The sequence below is a fragment of the Apium graveolens genome, chromosome 9 (genome assembly GCF_009905375.1).
Source record: "Apium graveolens cultivar Ventura chromosome 9, ASM990537v1, whole genome shotgun sequence".
NCBI lineage: Eukaryota > Viridiplantae > Streptophyta > Magnoliopsida > Apiales > Apiaceae > Apium > Apium graveolens.
The window spans coordinates 24,782,797-24,807,381 of record NC_133655.1 but is presented as its reverse complement, the minus strand read 5'-3'; the positions used below and the strand labels follow the sequence as shown (position 1 = coordinate 24,807,381).

Below are 24,585 nucleotides of genomic sequence, written 5' to 3'. Positions count from 1 at the left end.
TCTCTTCAGCTTTGAAAGATTGAGTTACTTCTACATCTTTCTTCTCATTATCTTAATCAACAATTTCTTTCTTGATAATCAACTCTTCTTCACTAAAGTTAACTTCACATGCCTTGAACATAGGTGAGTCAACCTTTTTCAGGATTGTTGGAATATTTTCATTTTCTGTTGCTTTTCCTTTGTCACCTATATTTTTCTTCTTGTTGTTCAAGGAATCATAATCAAGACCAATAGCAATATTTGCACATGGCTTGTTTTTCTCATGGTATTTCCCAACTAGTTCAGATGCATTCTTGAAGGACTTCAACTTCACTTCATTCTTTTCCAGATTTTCCCTTAACACTGCTTCAATTTCACTTGCACACTTGAGCTTGTTCTTCAGATATACATTTTCTTGTCTTACAGCTTCAAGCTCTACCAGCAACAATTCAGTTTCTTGTTTCTCATTTTTAAGCTTCTCATTTATCTTTGTCAGTCTGCTAACTTTTTCATTAGCAACAACCATATTTGTATGTATGTGAAACATTTCTGTGCTCATCTTCTCTACAGTTTCCTTATATGACTCACATTTAAATCAATGGTAGTGAGAGTTGGTACCTGTGATTTTAATGAGGATGACTCTCCTTGCTCCATGGCCATTAGTGCATAATTTCCAACTTCCTCATCTTCATCATTATCAGAATCATCCCAACTTTTTCCCTCTGCAATATAAGCTTTGCTTTGCTGTTTCATCAGAAGAGCTTCATACTTTGCTTCCAATTCAAGATAAGCTTTGTCTTTCTTTGCTTTCTTGGGTTTCCTGCATTCTGTAGCAGAATGGCCTAGTTCATCACAATTGAAGCACCTTATCTTTGATCTGTCAATAGATCCAGTTTTGTAACTATTTTTGCTATCAGATGTGTACTTTCCTTTTCCTTTCCAGCTGCTGTCTTTGTTGAATGGTTGTCCTTTACCCTTGAAAAATATTGGCTTCTTTACTCTAATATTATAGAACTTCCTTGCCAGATAGGCCATTGACTGATCTCATCAAGTTCATCCAGGGTGTAGAACTCATCTTCTTCCAATTCCAGAATGACTTGTTCATGTGAATCATTGGTTCTTTTCTCACTTGTTGAGGCAACTCGAGTCTGGGATCTTGGCTCATCATTAGAGGTCTGGCTTTCATTGACAGTTAGAGCACTTGAACCATCTATAACATGCCCTTGACCAGCTCTTAATGATTTTCTTTGAATCATTTCTAATTCATATATTTTTAAGATTCCATACAGAACTTCCAGAGTTGTTCTGCTCAAGTCTCTCCCTTCTCTGATAGCTGAAATTTTCTGTTCCAAATGATCAGGGAGTGTAAGCAAAAATTTCAAATTCACTTCTTCAGCTTCATAGTATTTGTCATGGAGCTGCAAATTATTTATCAGCTTATTAAACCTTTCAAACACATTAGTGATCCTTTCTTTTGGCTTAGCCATGAAACCCTTATACTGTGAAATCAGTATCATTCTTTGATTAGATCTAAATTCTTCAGTTCCTTCACAGAGTATCTCAATCTTTTTCCAGATCTGCTTGGCAGTGTCACAGTTGACAGTATTGTTGTACATCACATTGTCAAGTGACTCTATCAATATTAGTTGTAGGCCACTATCCAGGGAAACTTTCTCTTTCTCAGGCTCAGAGTACTCAGAAGGATCTTTTGGAGCATAATGAGCTGGAATGACCACATCACCATCTGTAGATTCCTCAACTCTAACAATAGGAGTGAAGGGCCCATTTTTGAGAATCTGAATGTAGAGTGGATTGGTCATCCTGATAAATAACAACATTTTCTTTTTCCAAAGAGTGTAGTTAGCTTTGTCAAAAGTAGGAATTTTGATGCTACTGATTTTCTGTGTATACATTCTTCCAAGATCTTGAATCTACTTGCTTTCAGATTTTGCTCTGATACCACTTGTTAAGTAATGAATTACACACAGAGGGGGGGTGAATATTTTTTGTGTTTTTATGCTTTTCTTGAAGTATTTATGATTTGAACAAAGTAAATGTAAATCTTGCAGTGATATGTGTTACTACTGAATTTAAGTCTGCAATAATAGTGAACATGGATCTTTCAAAACTCACTTAATTTTATATTAAAATTAAGAATATTTTGCTACAAAATTTCTAGACTCTTTGTTGATAAAGAGCTTAGTTTCTACCTTGAGAGTATACAAGATTTCTGATCTAAATTGTTACTCTTAACAAAGGACCAGTGTTAACTTTATATCACAGTTAACTCCTGGTTTATACAGTGTATAATAAGACATGCTATTTACTTTAGTAAGTTGTCACTAATCATTCCATTTTAGGAAAAGTATATCTTTCATTTCTGGCTTAGCATATCTTTGTATCCTGTGTTAACTTTGATCTTCCTTTGTCAGTTAATATTCACTCTTGATCTTACACACTTTTCAAGCTGCTTTTTTGTAGACTTGTCAATCCAGCTGGTTGGATTGTTTGTTGATTGTTAATCTTGGATATTAAACTGGTCTGCAATTTGTACCTTGAGATCTCCAGTTAGGCATATAGAGATCTTGACATCTCGATAAGTATATTGACTTATCGAGATCTCTAATACTCCATAGTTGACTTGTAGAGTTCTCTATAAGAGAATTTGGCTTATCGAGATCTCTTATCTTCATATCTTTACTTTGACTTATCGATATCTCTGAGTTCTCTAGTGACTTATTGACTTGTCGATAACTCAGAGTTCTCTAGTCAAATTTGACTTGTTGATAAATCAGAGTTCTCTAGTGAATTTTGGCTTGTCGATATCTCTGAGTTCTCTAGTGAAATTTGACTTATCGATAAGTCAGGGTTCCCTAATGAATGTTGACTTGTCGATAACTCTGAGTTCTCTAGTGAAGAATTGACTTGTCGATATCTCCAATCTTCATGTCTTCAATTTGGCTTGTCGATATCTCTGAGTTCTCTTGTAGCTTTCCTGATTCTCTATAAGTCATTCTGGAGTTCTCGAGTGACTTCTCTATAACACTAAATATGTGACTTGTAGAGATCTCGACTTGAAACATTTTTCCCAAAACATATTTATTCAACTCCAAGCTTCTTCATAATTCTTCTGAGGCATGATCTTCTTCCAGATAGAATTATTAGGCTTGATACTGTTTAAAGAAAAAGACTTCAGTCTGCTCTTTTGACATTTATACAGGCTTTAAATGTTACAAGTACAAAATGCAAACTAAGATTACAATACAACTTACTTAGGGTTGTCAATTTGACTTAGTCTTGTTAAAGTACAGGCATGTCTTGCACAACACTTCTCAAAAGCTCAAGGATGTCAAGTAAAGGCTGGAAATTTACATAAACATAGTTGAGGAAAATTTACTCAAACAGTTTTCCAATGAAGCTACAAGATATGCCAGAGTTCAGGACTGAAGGATAATGTATGATACACTGACTCTATGTTTGTATACTTATGTATTCCTGCATTTAGATAGTTGTTTTGACATCATCAATTAGGAACTTGCATATATGGTCATAGTGCACAAGTTGTGGGAGATTGTTAAATGAAATTGATGATATCAACATTAACCATTAGAGTTTGTTATCAGAATTTACAACTGCAAGATATCAGAGTTTATCGTTATATCAGTATTTAACATATCACAGTTTATTATCACTGATTGTCTATCAGCATGTGTCAAAGCTGGATTCCAGTAGAAAATTGATTATGTTTAGAAGATATGAGTTGTAGAAGATGTGTCAGTGTGGGACTTTACTTATTTGTAGCAATAAACAATTGGATATGTATTTGAATTCCTTGTTTATGTAAATCATATTAATTAGGTTGATTGTGTAACTGTGCAGTATATAAGCACACATTAGGTTTACACTATATGTATTGCGTAATTTATATCATTCGTGTAACCTACCAGCTCTCAAAGATATTTGTTCATTATTTGAGAAAGTACTTTATAATTGGTAATCAGTTTTAGTTCATTAATACAATAACTGTTTCTTTACAATATTGTATTTGATCGAATTGATTGTTATAATTGTATTCACCACCTGTACATTTCGATTAAAGGCCTAACACATATTAATGAATTGTTTACCTTAGAAAGGGATAAATTTCTATTATTATTATTATTATTATTATTATCGTTATTATAAGCAAAATCCGGGGAATTTTTTAGTATATGAATTTCTGTTATTATCGATTACCGATTGACTATGTATATCACTCTGATATTATAAAAATATTGAGATTTATGACCCCGTTATTAAATTAGAAGAGAATTTGAGACTATCTTATCATGGGACCAGAGCCTATATGAAAGAAAAACAACTGTTTGAGAGTTCGAGGGTTTGAAAAAAATATCATATGAGAAATCGTAAGTATGTAGAAAAATCTCAGAGTAGTTCAAAGGTATGAAAAGTAAAATTTAAGGGAGTTCGTGTAAAAAAACTCTCATGAGATATCCTCGGAGAAAAAAAATATGTTAGGGTAAACAAAATATGCCAGAGTACCTCATTGTGTACGAAATTTTTTTAACGAAGCTGACGACAATACAAAAATACAACTACAATGATAATGCCTTTGTGGTGGAGATTATACCAAACCAACGACAAAAAAAGAGAGTTTTTGAGGGGAATCATGAAAAAAACTATAATCGTAGCAACGATGATAGAGATGCAAATAGGATAAAGATAATGAGAGCGAGAATCAAGACCTAATTATAACGAAAAAATTTATTAAAGTGGATAATTCTGTCATTGATAATTTATATATTAATTATTTTTTTATTAATTATTTTTTAGACAAATTCCCGATTTTGAGTATTTTGAGTTTGAGGTGACATGTTAACATATATATGGTTATATATATTATCACATAGAAATGTCCTTTATTATTAATAGCGAAATATAAAAATTTTTACTTCGTATAATAATTTTCGTTGTTATTAATTAGTGATTGACTATTATATCCTGATTATATAATATGCACAAGGGGATCTTATTCAAATTTTGTTAGTCATGGTTCTTGTATTACCAATTTAATAAGTATCGTTAAATCTTTAAATAAATTAGTTATAGTTGTTGAATCTAAAATAAAGAAATATTATATAACTATTGATAAGTAAATATTACAAATTGAATAGAATATTTTACCTTTTTAATGACTTAAACAAAAAAAAGTACGAATCTTAAACTGAATAGAATAATAATGCAAAATTCACAATTATTTATTTTCTTTAAATTCTCGATATATTTTGTTGGGAAAATTTTTTAGACCATCACAGAATTAAACATTACTTTGTGAGCTTCACATGGGATGTAAAATCGTCAAAATCGGATTCATAAAACTTAAGATAGAGCCGAAATAAAAATCAAATGAAAATCAATAAATTTTTATTGTTTGAACTTTGATTTAATTCTTTTTATTCTAAATTGAAAAGAATATTCTATATTTTAAATGATTTAAACCAAAAAAAGTAGGCATCCTAAAATGAATATAATAATCATGCAAAATTCATAATTAATTTTTTGGTCAATTTCTGGATAATATTTGTTGGACAAAATTTTTAAACCATCACGAGATAAACATTACTTCGTGAGATTCATATGTAGTGTAAAATCGTCAAAATGAGATTTATAGAACTTAAGAGTGAGCCCGTACGGTTTACCCAGTGTGCATCCGAAGGGTAGCGGCTGCGGGTTACCTACGATAAAAAAAACAGAGAGCCGAAATAAAATAAAACAAAATTCGGTAATTCTATTTATTGTTTGAACTTCAATTTTATTCTTTTTTATTCTTAATTTAATAGAATATCCTACATTTTTAATAATTTAAATCAAAAAATAGGCATCCTAAATCGAATAGAGTTATAATGTAAAATTCATAATTATTTTTTTCAATTGAAAATATATGTTGGACAAAATTTTTTAGAACATCACTGAATTAAACAATTTTTCGTGAGTTTTGCATGAACTGTAAAATCGTCAAAATCGGATTTAAAAAACTGAGGATAAATCTGAAATGAAATCAAACAAAACTTGATAATTTTTTTATTGTTTGAACTTTAATTTAATTCTTTTTTTGTTATAAATTGAATAAAATATCCTAAATTTTCAATAAAAATAAGTAGGCATCCTAAACTAAATATAATTTGTTTCTCTTCAATTTATGGAAAATATATGTTGGACAAAATTTTTAAACCATCACTGAATTAAAAATTATTTCGTGAGTTTCGTATGAGCTGTAAAATCGTCAAAATTGAATTTATAGAACTTAAGATGGAGCCAAAATAAAATCAAACGAAACTGATTAATTTTTTTATTGTTTGAACCTTATTTTAACTCTTTTTTTAACTATTTCAAATAAATAAACATTGGGTAAATAAAATATTCGTGCATTACACCCCTAAATATTAAAAATTTGGTAGTGGGTCATTTGTACCCCATACAAAATTAAAATCAAATTAAATGTGATACAAATACTATTGACTCGGGTTAAAATTTATCTTTTGAATTAAAAAAATGACTATATTTAAAAAAAACATAAAAATACCAATAATACTCTATATTTTTATTAGTAATATTATTTTTAAAATTTAAATAGCACTAAATAAAATATCAAATATATATGTATATGTATAATTATTATCAAATCATATCATATAAAAAAATTTAATAAACAAATTTTACATCTTAAAAATTTATAATATTAAAAAAAATCCGTGCATTGTTCTAGGTAAGTATAAACAATTGTGATATTGTAATAATATTAAGTTTTTTGTATCCGTTATTAAATAAAATTAGAATTTTAAGATTACTTTATCAGACTCAATTTGAAAACTATGGATCTTTTTAATTCCCTGAAACGGGTTGTTTATACAGCACCTTATCTTTCACTTCCTCGACCTGCATCAACCATAACCATAACGTATACTTTACCATTCACAAATCCCAGAATGTACAAGTAATGACTCAACGTCTCAACATTCACGACATACGATACATTAAAGGATTCATTATGGCTTTTTAATCTTTGAGATTATGCTTTCAAGCATCCATCAAACTGCAATTAATAGCAGTCGAACCGTGAAAAAAAAATGGAAGATTACCCTTGACTGAGGGTGTATTCAATTGGGATTTTGAAGGATTTTTATGGATTTTAGAAATCATGTGGTATTCAATTTAGATTTGAAATAATCCTTTAAAATCTGGGGGTGTATTCAATTGGGATTTTGAAGGATTTTTATGGATTTTAGAAATCATGGAGTATTCGATTTGGATTTCAAATAATCCTTTAAAATCTGAAGGTATTCAACAAAGATTAGAAAAAGTCTTTTAAAATCTGAGTATATTAAAATTTGGTAGTATTCAATTTGGATTTTAAAAAATCCATCAAAATCTGATGGTATTCAAAAGTCCATGGATTTTTTTTTATTTAAAAAAGTTATGGATTTTGATGGATTTGCTAGTACATTTTTAATATCTTGAAATCTCTTCAAAATACATGAGATTTTGATTAATTTCTAAAAAAACTCCACAAAATCTACAAGACTCTATAAGATTCTGGATCAACTCCATCAAAATCCACGAAAAATTAAACCAACGAAAATCTTTTAAAATCCATAGATTATTAACGAAAATGAATACACCCCCTAAGCATATGATCGTCCTTTAGACCATGCTCTGAGACAATTTTTTTCCTTTTGACCCTCTAATTCTCGAAGAGGAAACCCTCTAGATAAAATATCCATCTTCAAACTTTAGTTGATTCCGAGGCTTGTATAGGATGCAAAGGCCAATCAATAAAAGACTATAGCTTATTGGCTCCCACGAGTCAAGACTAATCCTTGAGACTGTGAAGTAATATATAGGCATGGTCCATTTTCCTGATAATTATGTAAACCAAGACACCAAGTATTTCAAGCCTCAGCTCACTCCAGCTACAGTCACCAGTTCTCCCAAAGGCTAGCACAAAAGGGGAATACCATTATGCAGGCTAAGCCTAGTTCTTGAGCAAGCTGGAAGCCAGGCTCATATAACATCTCTACAAAGCTCAAGTCATAATTGCAGATCACAGTCAAAATTTAACCCCCCTCAAGGGTAGCACAAAAGGGGAAGTAAAGTAACATTTTGTAAATTAAGCTGAGTTCTAAAATGAGCTGGCACCCACACTCATACTACATATCTACAAAGCTCAACTTATATTGCAGATTAACACAGCTTGAACCACAATCATTAATCATATTCCATGATTACTTTTAAGTCGTAATTTTACTGGTATTCATGCAAGTGACACTAAAAAAACGCAAACCACAAAAAAATTAACTGGTCTAGATTTGTCAAACATAAAATAAGATAATCTCGGATAAAATTTAAGAGGCGAATCTCATAACAGAAGCACAAAAATTCTCTGATAAAACCAGGTGAAAAAAATTCTCAACAATACTTAAATTACAGCACAGCGGCATAACTTAAGAGGAAGCACCACTGCGTAAAACTTGGTTGGCATAACTTAAGAGGAAGCACCACTGCGTAAAACTTGGTTCGTCTTCTTCCTAGGAGCCAACTGGCTCTCAGGCTGCAAAATGTAAATCAGTACAAAAATCAATAATCCTCTAATGGATTCAAAATCTTTTCAGATATAAATATACATATCAGTGGAAACCATGACAAAGGCAGTACCTCCTTCTTGACAGGGTCTTCCTTCTCAGACAAAGTCAATTCAATGTGGCACGGGGATGACATGTATGCTGCAAAAAGGTGGGGGGGGGGGGTTAGAGCCCTTTAAAGGTATGTATTGGCATCTGCACTACACTGGGTAGCTCTCTTTTTTCTTTTTTGCTAATTCACTACATAACTTTTTAATCAGTCGTAACAACATGTTGAACAACAGAATGTCACAATGCTCGAAAACTATTTCAATAATTCAGAACCAATCCTAGCTACACATTCCCTAAACTGAGACAATAGATATACACAATATTATGACTTTTGTCACTGTCAATTCTTCAGATTTGTTTTTGTTGCAGGTATTATCCATGCTAAAACAAGTCCATCGGATGTATATACTCCTTGAACAACAGACTCATTTTTTAATTAACAACAATAACATACGATTAATTCTTCCATGAGCACGGTATGTTCGACGTCTCTGCTTCTGTGCTTGGTTAACTTGAATATGAGATATGTAAAGGGAATCAACATCCAAGCCCTTCACCTGTAAAAGCAGTTCAAATCAATAATCATCTACTTTGAGATAAAAAACTGGGGAGAAAACAAAAGGGGGGCAATGATACATAAGAACACATACTTCGGCATTACTCTCAGCATTCTTGAGTAAATCCAGAATAAACTTTGCGGATTTTGCAGGCCAACGCCCTTGTCCATTAGAATGTCTATTTTTAGCCTGAGCAGTACGCCCGACTCCTCTACAGAAGCGAGTAAATGGAATAGCTTGCTTGTGTGCAAGGACATCCTCCAAGTACCTTTTAGCCTTAATCAAAGGCAACTTACGGATGGCATGTGCAGTTTCTCTAGTATTCTGTTAAACAAAACTAAAATCACAAACTAAATAATTAACAAAAACAGAACCAGATAAGCAGAAGTGATAGTTTGATACAAAATACCACCTAGAAATATCGTAGAACAACACAGTCTAAGTGTCTAACACTGCTTACTTTCAATAACATAACCACTTACAAATACTATAAAAGAGATGCAAAATGGAATAAACAAAAGTACAGTCCTTACATGAGAATGAGGTCTAGGAAGCAATAATAAATATCCTGTATAGAATTTTCAAACCTAAAACTAACAATCTGATTTATGAGCTGTGGGCAATGTACATACTAATACAAGCACATTATAATCCAACCGCAAGCGAGCACTAGACTTGCAAACTAATAGTAAAAAACTTGCTAGATTGCTGAACGGGATATAAAATTTAAAGCATATGAAATCAGCACCCTAACAAGCAAACCAGTTATATGATTACGCACTAAATTCAAATAAAACATTTTCCACGGTTGAAATTGTATTTAACTGAAGAAATGATTAGGACCATTGTAGCTAAAACAAATTCGTAAGCACAAAAAACAGGTTATCAGTAAAATGAATCCCTAACAATGCAAATGTTTTCCATACAGATTACGAGAAACCAAAGGTATCAAATCATGACATTCTCCTACAAGTCAAACACAAAAAATTAAAACAATGCTCCACAATTTGATTCATTTATCGTGTCAATACTAGTATTATCCCCAATTCTCTACAGCACCATTAAATACATTTTACGATATCGAAACTTTTACCACATAATAGTACAAAATGCAACAAACTGAAAACACAACAATACAATCATACCTTAAAGTGGACTCTAAGACCAGAGCCCCTAGATTTACAAGCTAAAAACACATTAAAACAAAAAAAACAATTAACACAAATATTAATAAATCACGTTATTTCTAAATTTAATTGGAAACAAAATGAGAAAATCAAAGAAAAATTGCTTACACTTGGTTTGATTATCAGGCTCCTTTGAATATTTCACCTGAAAATCATATTTAACGAACCGTCAAAATAAATACAGTCATTTAAACGATAAAATTGATAAATTTAAGACCTCGTCAATTTGTTATTACCATTGCACCGCTGCTAAATTTGATCGATGTCAAGCGGATTTGTGTAGTCAAACCCTAAGATAGAGCTCGGGGTTTAATGTTTATGGGTCGAATTTGGGCTTTGGTTCCTTAAATTAAGGGCCTGTCAGGTTATTATTGTTTGGGCTCGCTCTTGGTATCATCTACTTTTGGTTTTTTGTTTTTCTGTTTGATGATGTGTTTAAAATTCCAAAGTAACTCTTGACAACAAAAAAGTCTGAAGTAACTAATAAAAAATGTTTTTTAAAAACAAATAAAAAATATTGATTATTCTTCTAGAAATCTATAATATCTATTTATATATATCTATCTATCTATACTATTATATAATTGACGAAATATTAAAAGTTTGGTTGATATTGTCCTTTGTTAATTTATTTAATTACCCTTACTTAAAAATTTCATTAATTTACTTAATTAAAATATAAACCTTTATAAATCAAATATTATGGGCATATCTTATTAAGGTTATACGGTTCCAATTTATTATGACAGCCCCCAAATCCGGGGTTGAGATTGGGTGCCACTAAACAACTTTAAACAATATAAACCTATATATTAAGATAAATATATAGTGTTAGGTCACACACACTGTAGAAGGGGGTTGAATACAGTGTATAGTACAATCAAATCGAATTAAGAACACAAGTATGAAACACAGAATAATCTTATTAATAAAATAGTATTACAATGAAACCGTTCTCTCTCACTGATGAACAAATTTCACGAGAGCTGCAAATGTTACAATGGATAATATCCTCGATTAAGATAACACATCTAGTGTAAACCCCATGCTGTGTTTATATAGACACACAGTTACAAGATAATCTTCTAATTGAGATCGAATATAAGTCTGCATCCTAAAATATATCAACTAGTTATCTTTTCTTCCAAGTATTCTATTCTTCATAGAATTCTTCTCCATGCATATTTCTTCTTGTTTTAGTCTTGATCTTTTTTCCTTTCAATCAATCGCCTTCCTTATCTGAAAGTCTTCTTAAGTCCTGATATTATCTCCTGATAAATATCTTCTGATATCTTCAGTTCTGATAACTTAAGTTCTGATATCTTAAGCTCTGACTTCAGTATAAGTACTGATTTCCAGTTAAGTCCTGATTTGTCTTGTTAGTCAATATCTGGAAAAAAAAATTAAACACAAATCATTATTAAACATGACATCACAAATATATCTAACAATCTCCCCCAACTTGTAAATTAGCATAATATACAAGTTCAATAGATATTTGATGATGTCAAAAACATTAAGTACAAATGCATATGAGAATTTGACTAAATAACTACAACTCACAGTCCTTGTAGCTTTTACCATCCTTAAAGTTTAATATCAGCTTTAGCCTGTATATTCTTCAAAATTTATCAGCTGTAGTTCTTGACTTGGCTTCAGTGTGTGATCTCTTTAATGTCAGGAGTTGTTCTGAGATAGTTCTTCAACAGAGTTCTCTCAGCATATTCAAGTTCATTCAACATCCTCCTTTTTACATCTTTAAGTTCAACTGTATCTTCACCTGTCTGAAAGATAGCAGCCCTGAGATCATTTATCTTTGCTTTCCTTATTTCCTGATCCAGTCTGATGACATAGGCTTTATCAGACTCTAGATTGAATTCAAGACCCTTAATACCAAAAAATGTAGTGATTTTGGCAGTGTTAGGCTTCATCTCAACTAGTTCTCCATTATGAGCTCTGTACTTAGGATATTATGGCCTGTCAGACTTTACAGAGTAAAGTTTCTTCTGTCTTTCAATATTAGACCTTATGTATCTGGCAGCGCCATCTGTTGATCTGTTCTTCACTTGAAGTAGAAATAGCACATGTTGCAATTCTTCAAAGTACTTCAAACGAATAGCATCCTTTCTTATATGGAATACCCTCCCATCTGTCATAAAATATAACATGATATCTTCTTTCAATACAGAGTGGTAGACCATTTGTACAGACTTCAGTTGATTCAATCTTTCAGGAGTTGTTCCCACTCCTGGTTCAGAAAGAGATGTATGATCTAAGGTAGAGTTGTTTACTCTTCTCTCATTAGCATTACCCAGTCATATTTTATCAATAGCTTCCTTCCCTCGAATAACTCTTGCTTCAAAACCACTTGATGTAGTCTTCAAAGGTTGAGTAGATTGTTGAGCTTTAGTGAACCCAGGTTGTAGAAGTTTTGAAGTTTTAACATGAGCAATGTCAGAGGTTTCCTTTCCTTTATCTTCTGATATCAAGCCAACTTGAGCTATGTCAGAGGTTGCTTGCTTCATTGTCATATCAGAATTTACTAAGTCCTGATCTTGAACAACATGAGCTCTGTCAGAGGTTGTTTGAATATTCTTCTTCTTCAAAACCAGACTAGTATCTTCATCAGAAATTACTTGTTCATACATGGTTGGCAGATAGATTTTTACAGAATCATCAACTTTAGCTTTGCCCTTGAACCTTGGATCTACCTCTACCTGTGATTTGGCTTTAAATTCAGATTTAGTTGCCTCAGAGTTTGACTTCTCTTTAATCACAATGCCTTTGGGCTTTGGAGGTTTCTTTCCAGTAATAGAAGCTTTAGACTTAGATTTGACATTTTCTGCTTTAAGTCCGGCTTCTTCTTCCTTCAGACTTTGAAAGTCCATTCCTGGATTGTCTTTGAGAAATAGTCTTTTTAGAAATTTCTTCATCCAGCTTCTGTAACTTGGGGTCTTGATAGTAGACTGTTGTTTCCTTCCCCTTAAACTTCAGTGTCTGCATAAACTTCTGTGATTCTTGACTCTCACCCTGTATCAGAACATCAGGCTTAGTCAGAACTTGTTTATCAGAACTTTTTCTTCTATCAGCATCAGAACTTGATCTCTGTGTAGAAGTTCCCGCTTTCCTAGACGAAAAACCTTTGCCTTGACAATGACCTCTACCCCATTCAGAGTTTCCCTGGTCTTCATTATCATCATCTTTACCTTTTAGTGGTTGATCAGTTTTGTATTTGGACTTAATCACTTTCTCCCCATTTTTGGCATCATCAGGTAGAAGGAGAGAGACAAGCAATTCCACAGAGTTTTGGATTTCATTGAGTTGAGCTTGTTGAGCAGCTTGATTCTTTAAAACATCAGATATTTGAGCTTGCTGCTTTTCTTGAATCTTTTCTATATTCCCAATGCGGTCAAAGGCTGGCTTAAAAAACCCGTTCTTTTCCAATTTGACATTCATGTCTTGCTGAATCAGGGTTTCTTGAATTTTGTTCACCTTGGCTTGAGTTATTGAGTGTTGACCTTGAAGGTGCCTGGTACTCAATGCAGTAACTCTAAGTTGTGCCTTGAAATCATCATTTATCAGCATTTCATCAGCTTTGGCCAGGTGCTCAGCAAGAATATTTGCAATAGGAACAAAATCAACTTTGTTCCACTCCTTGATCCACTCTTTTCCTCTTGGAGTTTCACTCCAAGGCACTAGTGCATCCTCTCTTACAAATTTCTTGATTAGATCAGCTTTGCCTAGAACTTGTTGAGGTGCATGTCCTGAAGGACCAGCTGCATCAGCATTTTCATTTGTAGCAGCTTCACCAGTATTGCCATCATTTTCAGCATCAGAACTTACAAAGCCTGCAGAATCGGTTTCCTCTGATAAAATGATAGTGTGTGAGGCTATAGAGGTTTCAAGATCATCCTCTAAGTTCTGATCAACATCCAAATTCTGATGCTCACCTAATATCTGATCTTCATCATCTAGATTCAGAAGAGGTGTTGTTGGAATTTCTGCATTAATATCAGCATCTAAAATTGATGTTGTTGGTGAAGTATGTTGAAGAATGGTTGGAGCTTCCAAGTACAGAACTTCAGGCACAACCAAGTTGTGAATATCTATTTCAGCACTTGTACCTGGGTCTTCAACATGTACTTGTTCAATAATACGAGACACGGGAGGTGTAACCACTCTATCTTGAGAAATTTCTTCAGCTTGAATTGGTGACAGTGGAGGTGTAGATTCAGTGGTTTCAACAAATTCTGGTTGTGTAGATGGAAGGGATTCAATCACAATGGGCTCATTTGGGATCAGAGATTCCTGACACCCTTCCTTTGTTACTGCTTCCATATCCTCTGAATCTGACTCAACTATGTCCCTATTAGCCTTTTGTTTCTTTACTCTCTTCAAGGGTGGAGAGACTTTGGGAGCTTTATCATCAGAATGTATCTTTCTAAGCCTTTAAGGGGCCTAGAACTCCTAGTTTCCTTTGTTTTCTGAGGAGACACTTCCTCAGATGCTTTTGCAACAGGTTTTGATGTTTGAACCTGTGCCTCATCTTCTAATTCATCTCTCAGAATCATCCTCCTTCTTTTCTGCTGTGACTGAGGTACTATCTTAGTCCTCTTTGCTCTAAAAGAAGAAGGCTACACAATAGGTGCTGATGGTTGATTGGTATGTGCTGATGTTTGTGGTTGCTGTGTTTGGGTGGTGGTTGGTTCGGATGGCTGTTGTGTGTTGGTGGGTTGGGCATCAAGATATAGTAATGAATAGGTTTCATAATCAGCATTTACAAGGCTTGCTTTACTGATAAAGGAATTCTAAGGGGTCTCAAAACTCCCTTCTTGTTGTCAGCAGTTAAAAGATCAGTAAAAGCCCTCTTAGCTAACCTAAAAGGTTCTATGAGTTCACCTGCTAGTTTTGGTTCATCTGATGTACAGTAATTGTAAATTAACTGACAGAACCTAGCAAAGTAAACTACATTACTGTCCTCTGTCATTCTATCTCCTATAAAACATAACACAGTCTTTGCATAATCAAAATAAGACTGGTTTAGGAGTGCATACCCAATTTGCCAACTCAGAATGGGAATTGCATCAAAGTTGGAGCATTTATTGCCAAAAGTCTTCGTGATGCAATCGAAGAAGAAGCTCCATTCCCTTCGAATATATGCGCGTTTGAGTTCACCCAACTTAGCCAAACTCTGTTCATATCCAAGACTTGCCATCATTTATTGTAGCAACGACTCCTCAACAGCAGAACTAAATTGACAGGATTCAGGTAGGTGTGGAGCTTTTCGAACTGCTCCCGGAGTAACCACATACTCAAACTCATTTACTGTAAACACGATGCTTGGAGTCCCATTCTGACCACCCTCATCATAATGTCCAGTACGCCAGAATGTCAGAACTTGAGTTCCAGATATACTGGTTGGTTGTGTCAATGCGAACCCAATTTCACTATGAGATAAGAAATCCTGGATAAAATGAAGTTCCGAAGGAGCTTCACTCTTAGTGAGAATGGCAGCATAGTTGTCGGGGACGAACTTTGCTCCATTAAAGATTATATCCTTGGGTGCCATTGAAAATAGGTGAGAAGTTAGAATGCCTGAAAAGTGTTTGATAAAATATCTGTATAGTAAACCATCAGAAAATATGAGAGAATAAGAAAAAGAGAGAGGGTAAATAGAATAGAAATGTAAATAAAAGATTTGAAAATCTTTTATCTCTTTTACTTAGACACCCCACGTGACAACAATTATTGAGAAGTGGAACAGACGTTACACCTGTCAGGCATGCAGTAGTTAAGACAAAAGTTAATGGGCACGGGAAATAAGTAATGATTACTATGTACATGCAGGTTTTCAAGACATACACGTTAAATACTAACCCATAATGATTATTATTGCTTTATCTCACGTAATCCACTATTCTGATAAAATATAACCGTTCAAGTAGTGACCAAAAATAAATCAAGTAAATAAATACTGCCACGTAAGCATCAGAACTTGATAATTATCAGAATTTAAAGGTCATCAGAATATTGCTTCTTTACTCAAAAAGTGAATGTTTATTTCTGTAATTCTTCACACAAATACTGATATGGTTTCAACAGAACTTAATCATCAGAACTTCCATCAGAACTTGTCCTCATAATTTATGCAACTGACACTTAGACTGTTTATCTAAAATAACATTGATCACCACAGTAATTTCATCATTCATATGGAGTGTAAGTGTGTGAATTAAGCTATATATCAGACAAAAAGTAAATTCTGATTCACTTCAGTACATCTTAGAAATAAGGCATAACTAAGAACTTTGCTCAAAATCTGTCATTTGTCTGAAGTCTACTATAGAATGAGTTCATGCATGAGTCCACCTCAACTATTTTGTGCTCATTTTATGCATCTTTTGAAATTCATTGTTACAGTGGCTTCTCAGTGTAAGTGAGTCACGATTGCTTATCAGAATTTATGCTATTATCAGAGTATTTCTCCAGTAATCAGAGAATGTGAAAAGTCACAAAGAAAATATTATTTTGCTTTTCTAATGCATATTACTTAATACTAGCAATGCACTTGGGTCTTCCCTTCCACATATAATTTTCTCTGGATCTCAAAGGAGTACATAATATTTATTTCTTTTCTTTTCTTTCTTTTGATAAGTGAGGCTTATCAGCACTTAGTACATCTATCAAATTTACAAACATCAGAACTTAACAGATAAGAAGCATTATTCTAGTTTTTGACTTAGTAATAAGATACACAAAGTAAACCTAACCAAACTCAATATCAGAATTTGCTTGTGTTAAAAGATTTCCACATAAACAGTTACTTCAAACATGGGATCTTTAGTAAATTAAAGACTACTAGGTCAGCATCTAGCACAGTTATCCTCATTGGTTTGAATAGTCACGAAAACATTCATATCACTATCAGAGTTTAGAAATTCACATCAGACAACAATCAGCACTTATGTAAATTTCAATTTAAGCGCAGATTACATAAAGATAGTAATATCAGTAAATACTGATCATAAAGTCTGATGTATTAGAACATAAACTACACAGATTTAGAGAAAGAACCTGAGACCATTCCAAGTTCATTTACCAGTCTTGTAAAAGTAGCTTCACATAGTGATTTTGTGAAGATATATGCTAGTATTGTTGATCTATTGGAACAAAATGCAATTCCACTGTACCTTCCATCACATGTTCCCTTATGAAATGGTACCTAATATTGATGTGCTTTGTCATTGAGTATGGAACTGGATTACCTATCATAGCAATAGCACTTTGATTATCACAGTAAATAGGGATTTTAGAAAATTCTAACCCATAATCCAGTAACTGATTCTTCATCCAAAGAATCTGTGCACAACAGCTTCCTGTAGCAATATACTCTGCCTCTACAGTTGATGTGGAAATTGACTTTTGTTTCTTGCTAAACCAAGAAACTAATCTGCCCCCAAGAAATTGGCAGCTTCCACTTGTGCTTTTCCTGTCAATTTTGCACCCTGCAAAATCTGCATCTGAGTAACCTATTAGCTTAAAGTCTGATTCCCTAGAATACCACAATCCTAGATCAGCTATACCCGTAAGGTACTTGAAAATTCTTTTCACAGCTGTTAAGTGAGGTTCTCTTGAATCTGCTTGAAATCTTGCACAAAGACATGTAGCATACATGATATCAGGTCTACTTGCATTTAGATATAGTAGTGAGCCAATAATACCTCTGTAATCAGTAATATCTACTGATGTACCAGTATCCTTATCCAATTTTGTTACAGTGGCCATATGAGTGGATGCACTTGAACAGTCTTGCATTCCAAATTTCTTCAAAAAGTTTCTGGTGTACTTAGATTGACAAATAAAAGTTCCTTCTTCATTCTGCTTGACTTGAAGGCCCAAAAAATAGATAAGTACTCCCATCATACTCATTTGATATCTTGACTGCATTAGCTTGGCAAACTTTTTACAAAGTCTGTCATTTGTAGAACCAAAAATGATATCATCAACATATATCTGTACCAAAAGTAAGTCCTTTCCATGGTTGAGATAGAATAAAGTTTTGTCAATTGTCCCTCTGTTAAATCCACTTTCCAGAAGAAACTGAGCTAATGTCTCATACCATGCTCTTGGAGCTTGCTTAAGGCCATAAAGTGCTTTATCAAGTCTGTAGACATGATGAGGAAATTTTGAATCTACAAAACCTGGAGATTGTTCAACATATACTTCTTCTTACAATTCTCCATTAAGAAAAGCACTTTTTACATCCATTTGAAAGACTGTAATTTTTTGTGAGCAGCATAAGCCAAAAATATCCTTATGGCTTCCAATCTGGCAACTGGTGCAAATGTTTCATCATAATCAATTCCCTCTTGTTGAGAATATCCTTTTGCAACCAGCCTTGCTTTATTTCTTGTAATTATGCCATCACTATCAGTTTTGTTTCTGAACACCCATTTTGTACCAACAACTGATCTGTTCTTTGGTCTTGTCACTAGGGTCCAGACTTTATTTCTTTCAAATTCATTTAACTCGTCCAGCATTGCTTGCATCCAATCAGCATCTTGAAGAGCTTCTTCCACTTTCTTTGGTTCAGCCTGAGAAAGAAAAGAATGATAGAGACATTCATTTGATATTGTTGTTCTAGTTCTAATACCTGCTTCAGGATCTCCAATAATCAAGTCAGGTGTATGTGCTTTAGTCCACTTCCTTGCAGATGGAAGGTGATCTTTAGAACTGGATGCTCCCCCATGATCCATGCTGTCTCCATCAACATTTTCTGATACTCCCCCTGAAATTATGCTCTCTGGGTTGGATTCTTCAGAATTTGACGAATCAGAACTTGAAGAGCCTGTTCTAGGTTCTGATGCTTCTTGAGATGTGGTTGGATCTTCAGTATGCTCCCCCTGCATAGGTGCATTTTCCTTTGGCGTTGTCACCACAGTTTCAATAACATCAGAGTTTAACCCATTAGAGTTTGCAGTATCAGGATTTAGACTATCAGAATTTACAGAATCGGAATTTAAAACTTCATTCTCAAATCTCAGCTGATCATGATTATTAAAATCTTCAAGTCCAGTAATCTTCTTATCATCAAAAGAGACATTGATAGATTCCATGACTACCCTTGTTCTTAAATTGTAGACTCTGAAGGCTTTTGTGGAAAGTGGATATCCAACAAAAATTCCTTCATTTGCTTTTTGATCAAATTTGGATAGTTGTTCAGGATGAGTCTTAAGAACAAAACACTTGCATCCAAATACATGAAAGTACTTCAGATTTGGCTTCTTTTTCTTCACCATCTCATATGGTGTCTTTCCATGCTTGTTGATTAATGTTGCATTCTGAGTAAAACAAGCAGTCTGCACAACTTCAGCCCAAAAGTAGGTTGGTAACTTTGCTTCATCAAGCATAGTTCGTGCAACTTCAATAAGAGTTCTATTCTTTCTTTCAACAACTCCATTTTTCTATGGAGTTCCAGGAGCAGAAAATTCCTGCTTTATTCCATGGTCTTTGCAGAACTCTTCCATGATCAAATTCTTGAACTCAGTGCCATTATCACTTCTTATGATTTTCACAGAGTCTTTGACCAACTTATCCAGTTGTTTGACATGATCAATCAAGATAGATGCAGTTTCACTTTTAGTGTGCAAGAAATACACCCATGTGTATCTGGTAAACTCATCTACTATGAACATAGCATATTTCTTCTTTACAATAGACATGACATTCACTGGACCAAATAGATCAACATGTAGTAGGTGATAAGGCTCAAGAATTGAAGATTCAGTCTTGCTCTTGAATGAAGATTTTCTTTGTTTTGCCTTTTGACATAAATCACAAAGGCCATCAGGAGCAAATACTGATTTTGGCAGTCCTCTCACAAGATCTTTCTTGACTAGTTCATTTATATTGTTGAAATTTAAATGAGAGAGTTTCTTGTGCCAATCTCAGCTTTCTTCAATTGATGCTCTACTTAACAGACAGATTGCAGAACCATCAGAACTTGTTGAAGGCTTGGCTTCATAAATGTTACCATGCCTGTATCCCTTTAGAACAACTTTGCCTGCAGATTTTCTTACAACTTCACAGCGTTCTTCAAAGAAATCCACATGATAACCTCTGTCACAGATTTGACTAACACTCAACAGATTGTGTTTAAGTCCTGAGACTAGAGCTACTTTTTCAATGATGACATTCCCAAGATTGATATTGCCATATCCCTGAGTTTTTCCCATGTTGCCATCTCCATAAGAAACTCCTGGGCCAGCTTTCTCCACAAAGTCTGATAGCAGGACTTTATTTCCAGTCATATTTCCTGAACATCCACTGTCCAGAACTAGAAAGTTTTTCCTGTTGCCCTGCAATCACAAAGACCACTAATGATTAGTTTTAAGGACCCAAACTTGCTTGGATCCTTTGGCCTTATTAAGTTTGTTAACATTTGCAGCGGATTTAACATCAGAGTTTAAGTTAACATTTTTCTTATCAGAATTTACAGTATCAGCCTTTGTATCAGAACTTACACTAGAAGGAACAATGCTAACTTTCTTTAAAGAAGGTTTTATTTGATAATAATCATAGTACAAACTATGATATTCCTTACAAGTATAAATGGAATGCCATAAACTACCACAATGAAAACAAGGATTTTATGGCTTAAATCTAACAGACTGACTTTTAACTCCTGACTTTGAAGGTAAGGAGTTTATATTCTTATTCTTCCTGCAAAAAGAAGGCAGATGGTTAGAATTTCCACAGTTATAGCATTTCTTTATAGGAGCATTAGGAACAGGTATATAATTATTGCTTTTATTCACACCTTCCTTTCCATTCCTATTTTTCCTAGGTGGCTTTACCTTGTTTATATTCTTAATCTCTTTCAGCTTATACTTTAGCTGCTTCTTTATCATTAAGCCTATGTTAATTTCAGTTGGCTTATCCTGTTTTGGTTTGTCAGAAGTTAATTTCTCTTTAACTTCTGATTTATCAATATCAGACTTTACAGCTACAAACTCAACAGGATTTACCTTTGGCTTATTAGTCTGTTTAACAATAATTGGCTTAATTTGTTCAGTTCCTGTTTCACTTTTATCATCTCCATAACCTAAGCCCTCTTTCCAGTTTCCACTACTTAGTAAATTTTGACTTGTTCTGCCAAAGTTAGTCCAGGTCCTGATAATCTCTCTTTCTTTTTCTAACTCAGTTTTTAAAGATTGATTCAATTTTAACACTTCATCTCTAACATAAAAAGCATCATCTCTTTCTTTCTGAGTTTGATGGAACATAACTAACTCCTTTTCTAAATAGTCATTCCTTTTCATAAAAGCCAGATTTTCAGAAGTTAACCTATCACATGTTAAATTCTGATCTCTATAGCTAATGAACATGGTTTTAAGATAAGATCTCAACTCAGTAATATCATAAGTATGAAAAGTATAAGTTGTTTGAGGTACCTTTAACTCAGCAGCGTCAGAACTGCTATCAGCATTTGCCATCAAGGCATAGTTCACCTCATCTTCAGAATCTGAAGTGTCTGTCCAACTTTTCTTCTTTGTGACAAGTGCCCTGCCTTTGTCACCTTTTCTTTTCTTGCAATCAGGAGATATGTGGCCTTTCTCACCACAATTGTAGCATTTAACATTTGAGTAATCTCCTTTGTCAGACTTTCCTGCTTTGCCTTCAGATTTTCTGAATCCCTTTTTATCAGAACTTCCACTTTTTTCTGGAAAACTTCCTTCCCTTTCTGAATTTCATGTAGGCTATCTTTGTGATACCCTTCACCATAAGAGCACACAATCTCATCATCTCTTCATCAGCATCCATCTCAGATAAACTTTCAGTTTCTGAATCCTCATCATTATCAGAACTTGATGACTCAGTATCAGACTTTGTGATGAGAGCCTTTCCTTTGGCTTTCTTAGAGATAACCACTTTGGGGGATTCCTCCTTAGCCTTAAGAGCAACTGTTCTTGACTTTCTCCCATGTCTCTTGCTTCTTTGATCCATCTCAAGTTCATGAGTCTTGAGCATACCATAAATTTCATCGAGAGTAGTTTCATCAAGAGCATAGTTATCTCTTATAATGGTTGCTTTCAAATCCCAACTTTCAGGAAGAGCTAAAAGGAATTTAAGATTAGTATCTTCAAGATCATATTCCTTATCCACCAGTGACAGATCATTCAAGAGTTTGACAAATCTGTCATATAAACCAGTTAATGACTCATCAGGTTTTGAGTCAAAGTGCTCATACTCTTGAGTGAGTATAGTCCTCCTGTTCTTCTTAATTGCATCTGTTTCCTGGCATCTTGTCTCCAAGGCATCCCATATCTCATTTGCATTCTTGCAGTTTATTACCCTATTTGACATGACATTATCAATGGCACTATGCAGCAAATGCCTTACCTTTGCATTCTTGGCAATAGATGAGATGTCTTCAGCTGTATATTCACTTTTCTCCTTTGGTACAGTCATTGCTGGTTGATCTGTAACTACAACAGAGAGCTTGGTTGGCTTATGTGGTCCTTCATTAATTCTGTCAAGGTATTCTGGATCTGTAGCTTCCAGAAACATAGTCATCCTCACTTTCCATATGGGATACTCAGAAGGTTTAGTATAGGAACCCTAATTGTCTCATATCGATTTTGGATTTGAGTCTTTGGAGTTTCTTCAGTTTTGGTGGACTTGGTTGGAGTTCGTTCTTCTTCAGACATGATTGTTTTGGATCTTTACTGTATATGTGTTAACAGATAGCTCTGATACCACTTGTTAGGTCACACACACACTGTAGAAGGGGGTTGAATACAGTGTATAACACAATCAAATCGAATTAAGAACACAAGTATGAAACATGAAATAATCTTATTAATAAAATAGTATTACAATGAAACCGTTCTCTCTCAGTGATGAACAAGTATCACGAGAGTTGCTAGGGTTACAATGAATAATATTCTCGATTAAGATAACACATCTAGTGTAAACCCTATAATGTGTTTATATAGACACACAGTTACAAGATAATATTCTAATTGATATCGAATATAAGTCTGCATCCTAAAATATATCAACTAGTTATCTTTTCTTCCAAGTATTCTATTCTTCATAAAATTCTTCTCCATGCATATCTCTTCTTGTTTTAGTCTTGATCTTCTTTCCTTTCAATCAGTCGCCTTCCTTATCTGAAAGTCTTCTTAAGTCCTGATATTATCTCCTGATAAATATCTTCTGATATCTTAAGTTCTGATAACTTAAGTTTTGATAACTTAAATTCTGATATCTTAAGCTCTGACTTCAGTATAAGTACTAATTTCCAGTGAAGTCCTGATTTGTCCTGTTAGTCAAGATCTGAAAAAAACTAAACACAAATCATCATTAGACATGACATCACAAATATATCTAACATATAGATAAACCCTCAACTTCAGATCGATTACAGGTTATGGTGTGAAACAAGGATCTAAATCATCTGAACTTTTTATAGTTATTAACCGAAATTTCATTACCTTTTTACCAATTTTGTAATAACCCCAATTTTTGGAAATTTTTGAAACCCTTATGAATAGTGATTTTGCAGATTATGCTGAATAAGAAAACTTTTCATGCCACACTATGTAGGGGTTCTGTTATTGATATTCTGAGATTTTATTAGTACTCTATATGGTATATAAGTGTATGTAAAGATCGTCAGAATCCAATTCGGAACACTTTGATTTTTCCCAAAAATCCACCAGATACCGAAAGAATTGAGTATAAGGCAACATGATTAAAAGGATTTAAATTCAAGGATTATGAGAGAGGATCATAAAAGGAATATAATGTATTGAGAAAGGTTAAGGGAACCCAAGTAATAAGATCCCGGGTATGATCTCTCAAACGATAAACGAAAACGAAAGTTAAGCGAACCGTATAACAGATCAACGGTCATTAGCCAAATAATTAAAAGCTAATCAAAGAGATTAGTGGGGATGATGTCATCAAACCAATGAGAAGAGGACAAAGGAGGGAGGGTGACATCACATGGTGACATAAGCATGACCAAGCAAGTGTGTTGTTGGATGATTGTGAGCCACACAATATTTACCATGGTAACAACCTAATTAACAAGCAAAACAAACACAAAAATCAAAAGCAACCAAAACAAAAACATTTTCTTCTTCCCCCACTCTTTGCTCTCGG

General features: G+C 33.7%; 1 protein-coding gene across 1 annotated transcript; it reads right to left on the bottom strand.

Moving 5' to 3' along the window:
* Positions 1–8,355: 8,355 nt before the first annotated feature.
* LOC141682696 (large ribosomal subunit protein uL22y) lies at positions 8,356–10,745 on the bottom strand. Its single transcript, XM_074487396.1, has 7 exons — positions 10,650–10,745; positions 10,522–10,558; positions 10,372–10,412; positions 9,320–9,550; positions 9,124–9,226; positions 8,692–8,759; positions 8,356–8,587 (listed from the first exon to the last, which is right to left on the bottom strand). Exons 1-7 carry the CDS (start codon positions 10,650–10,652, stop codon positions 8,522–8,524), a joined length of 549 nt encoding a protein of 182 aa, XP_074343497.1. The 5' UTR covers positions 10,653–10,745; the 3' UTR covers positions 8,356–8,521.
* Between the last annotated feature and the right edge of the window lie 13,840 nt (positions 10,746–24,585).

Excerpts from the sequence above, each read along its gene's own strand:
- LOC141682696 (XM_074487396.1), bottom strand. Across the intron at positions 8,760-9,123 it reads TGCTCATGGAAGAATTAATC|CATACATGTCATCCCCGTGC; the intron begins GTATGTTATTGT and ends ACCTTTTTGCAG. Across the intron at positions 8,588-8,691 it reads AAGACCCTGTCAAGAAGGAG|CCTGAGAGCCAGTTGGCTCC; the intron begins GTACTGCCTTTG and ends TACATTTTGCAG.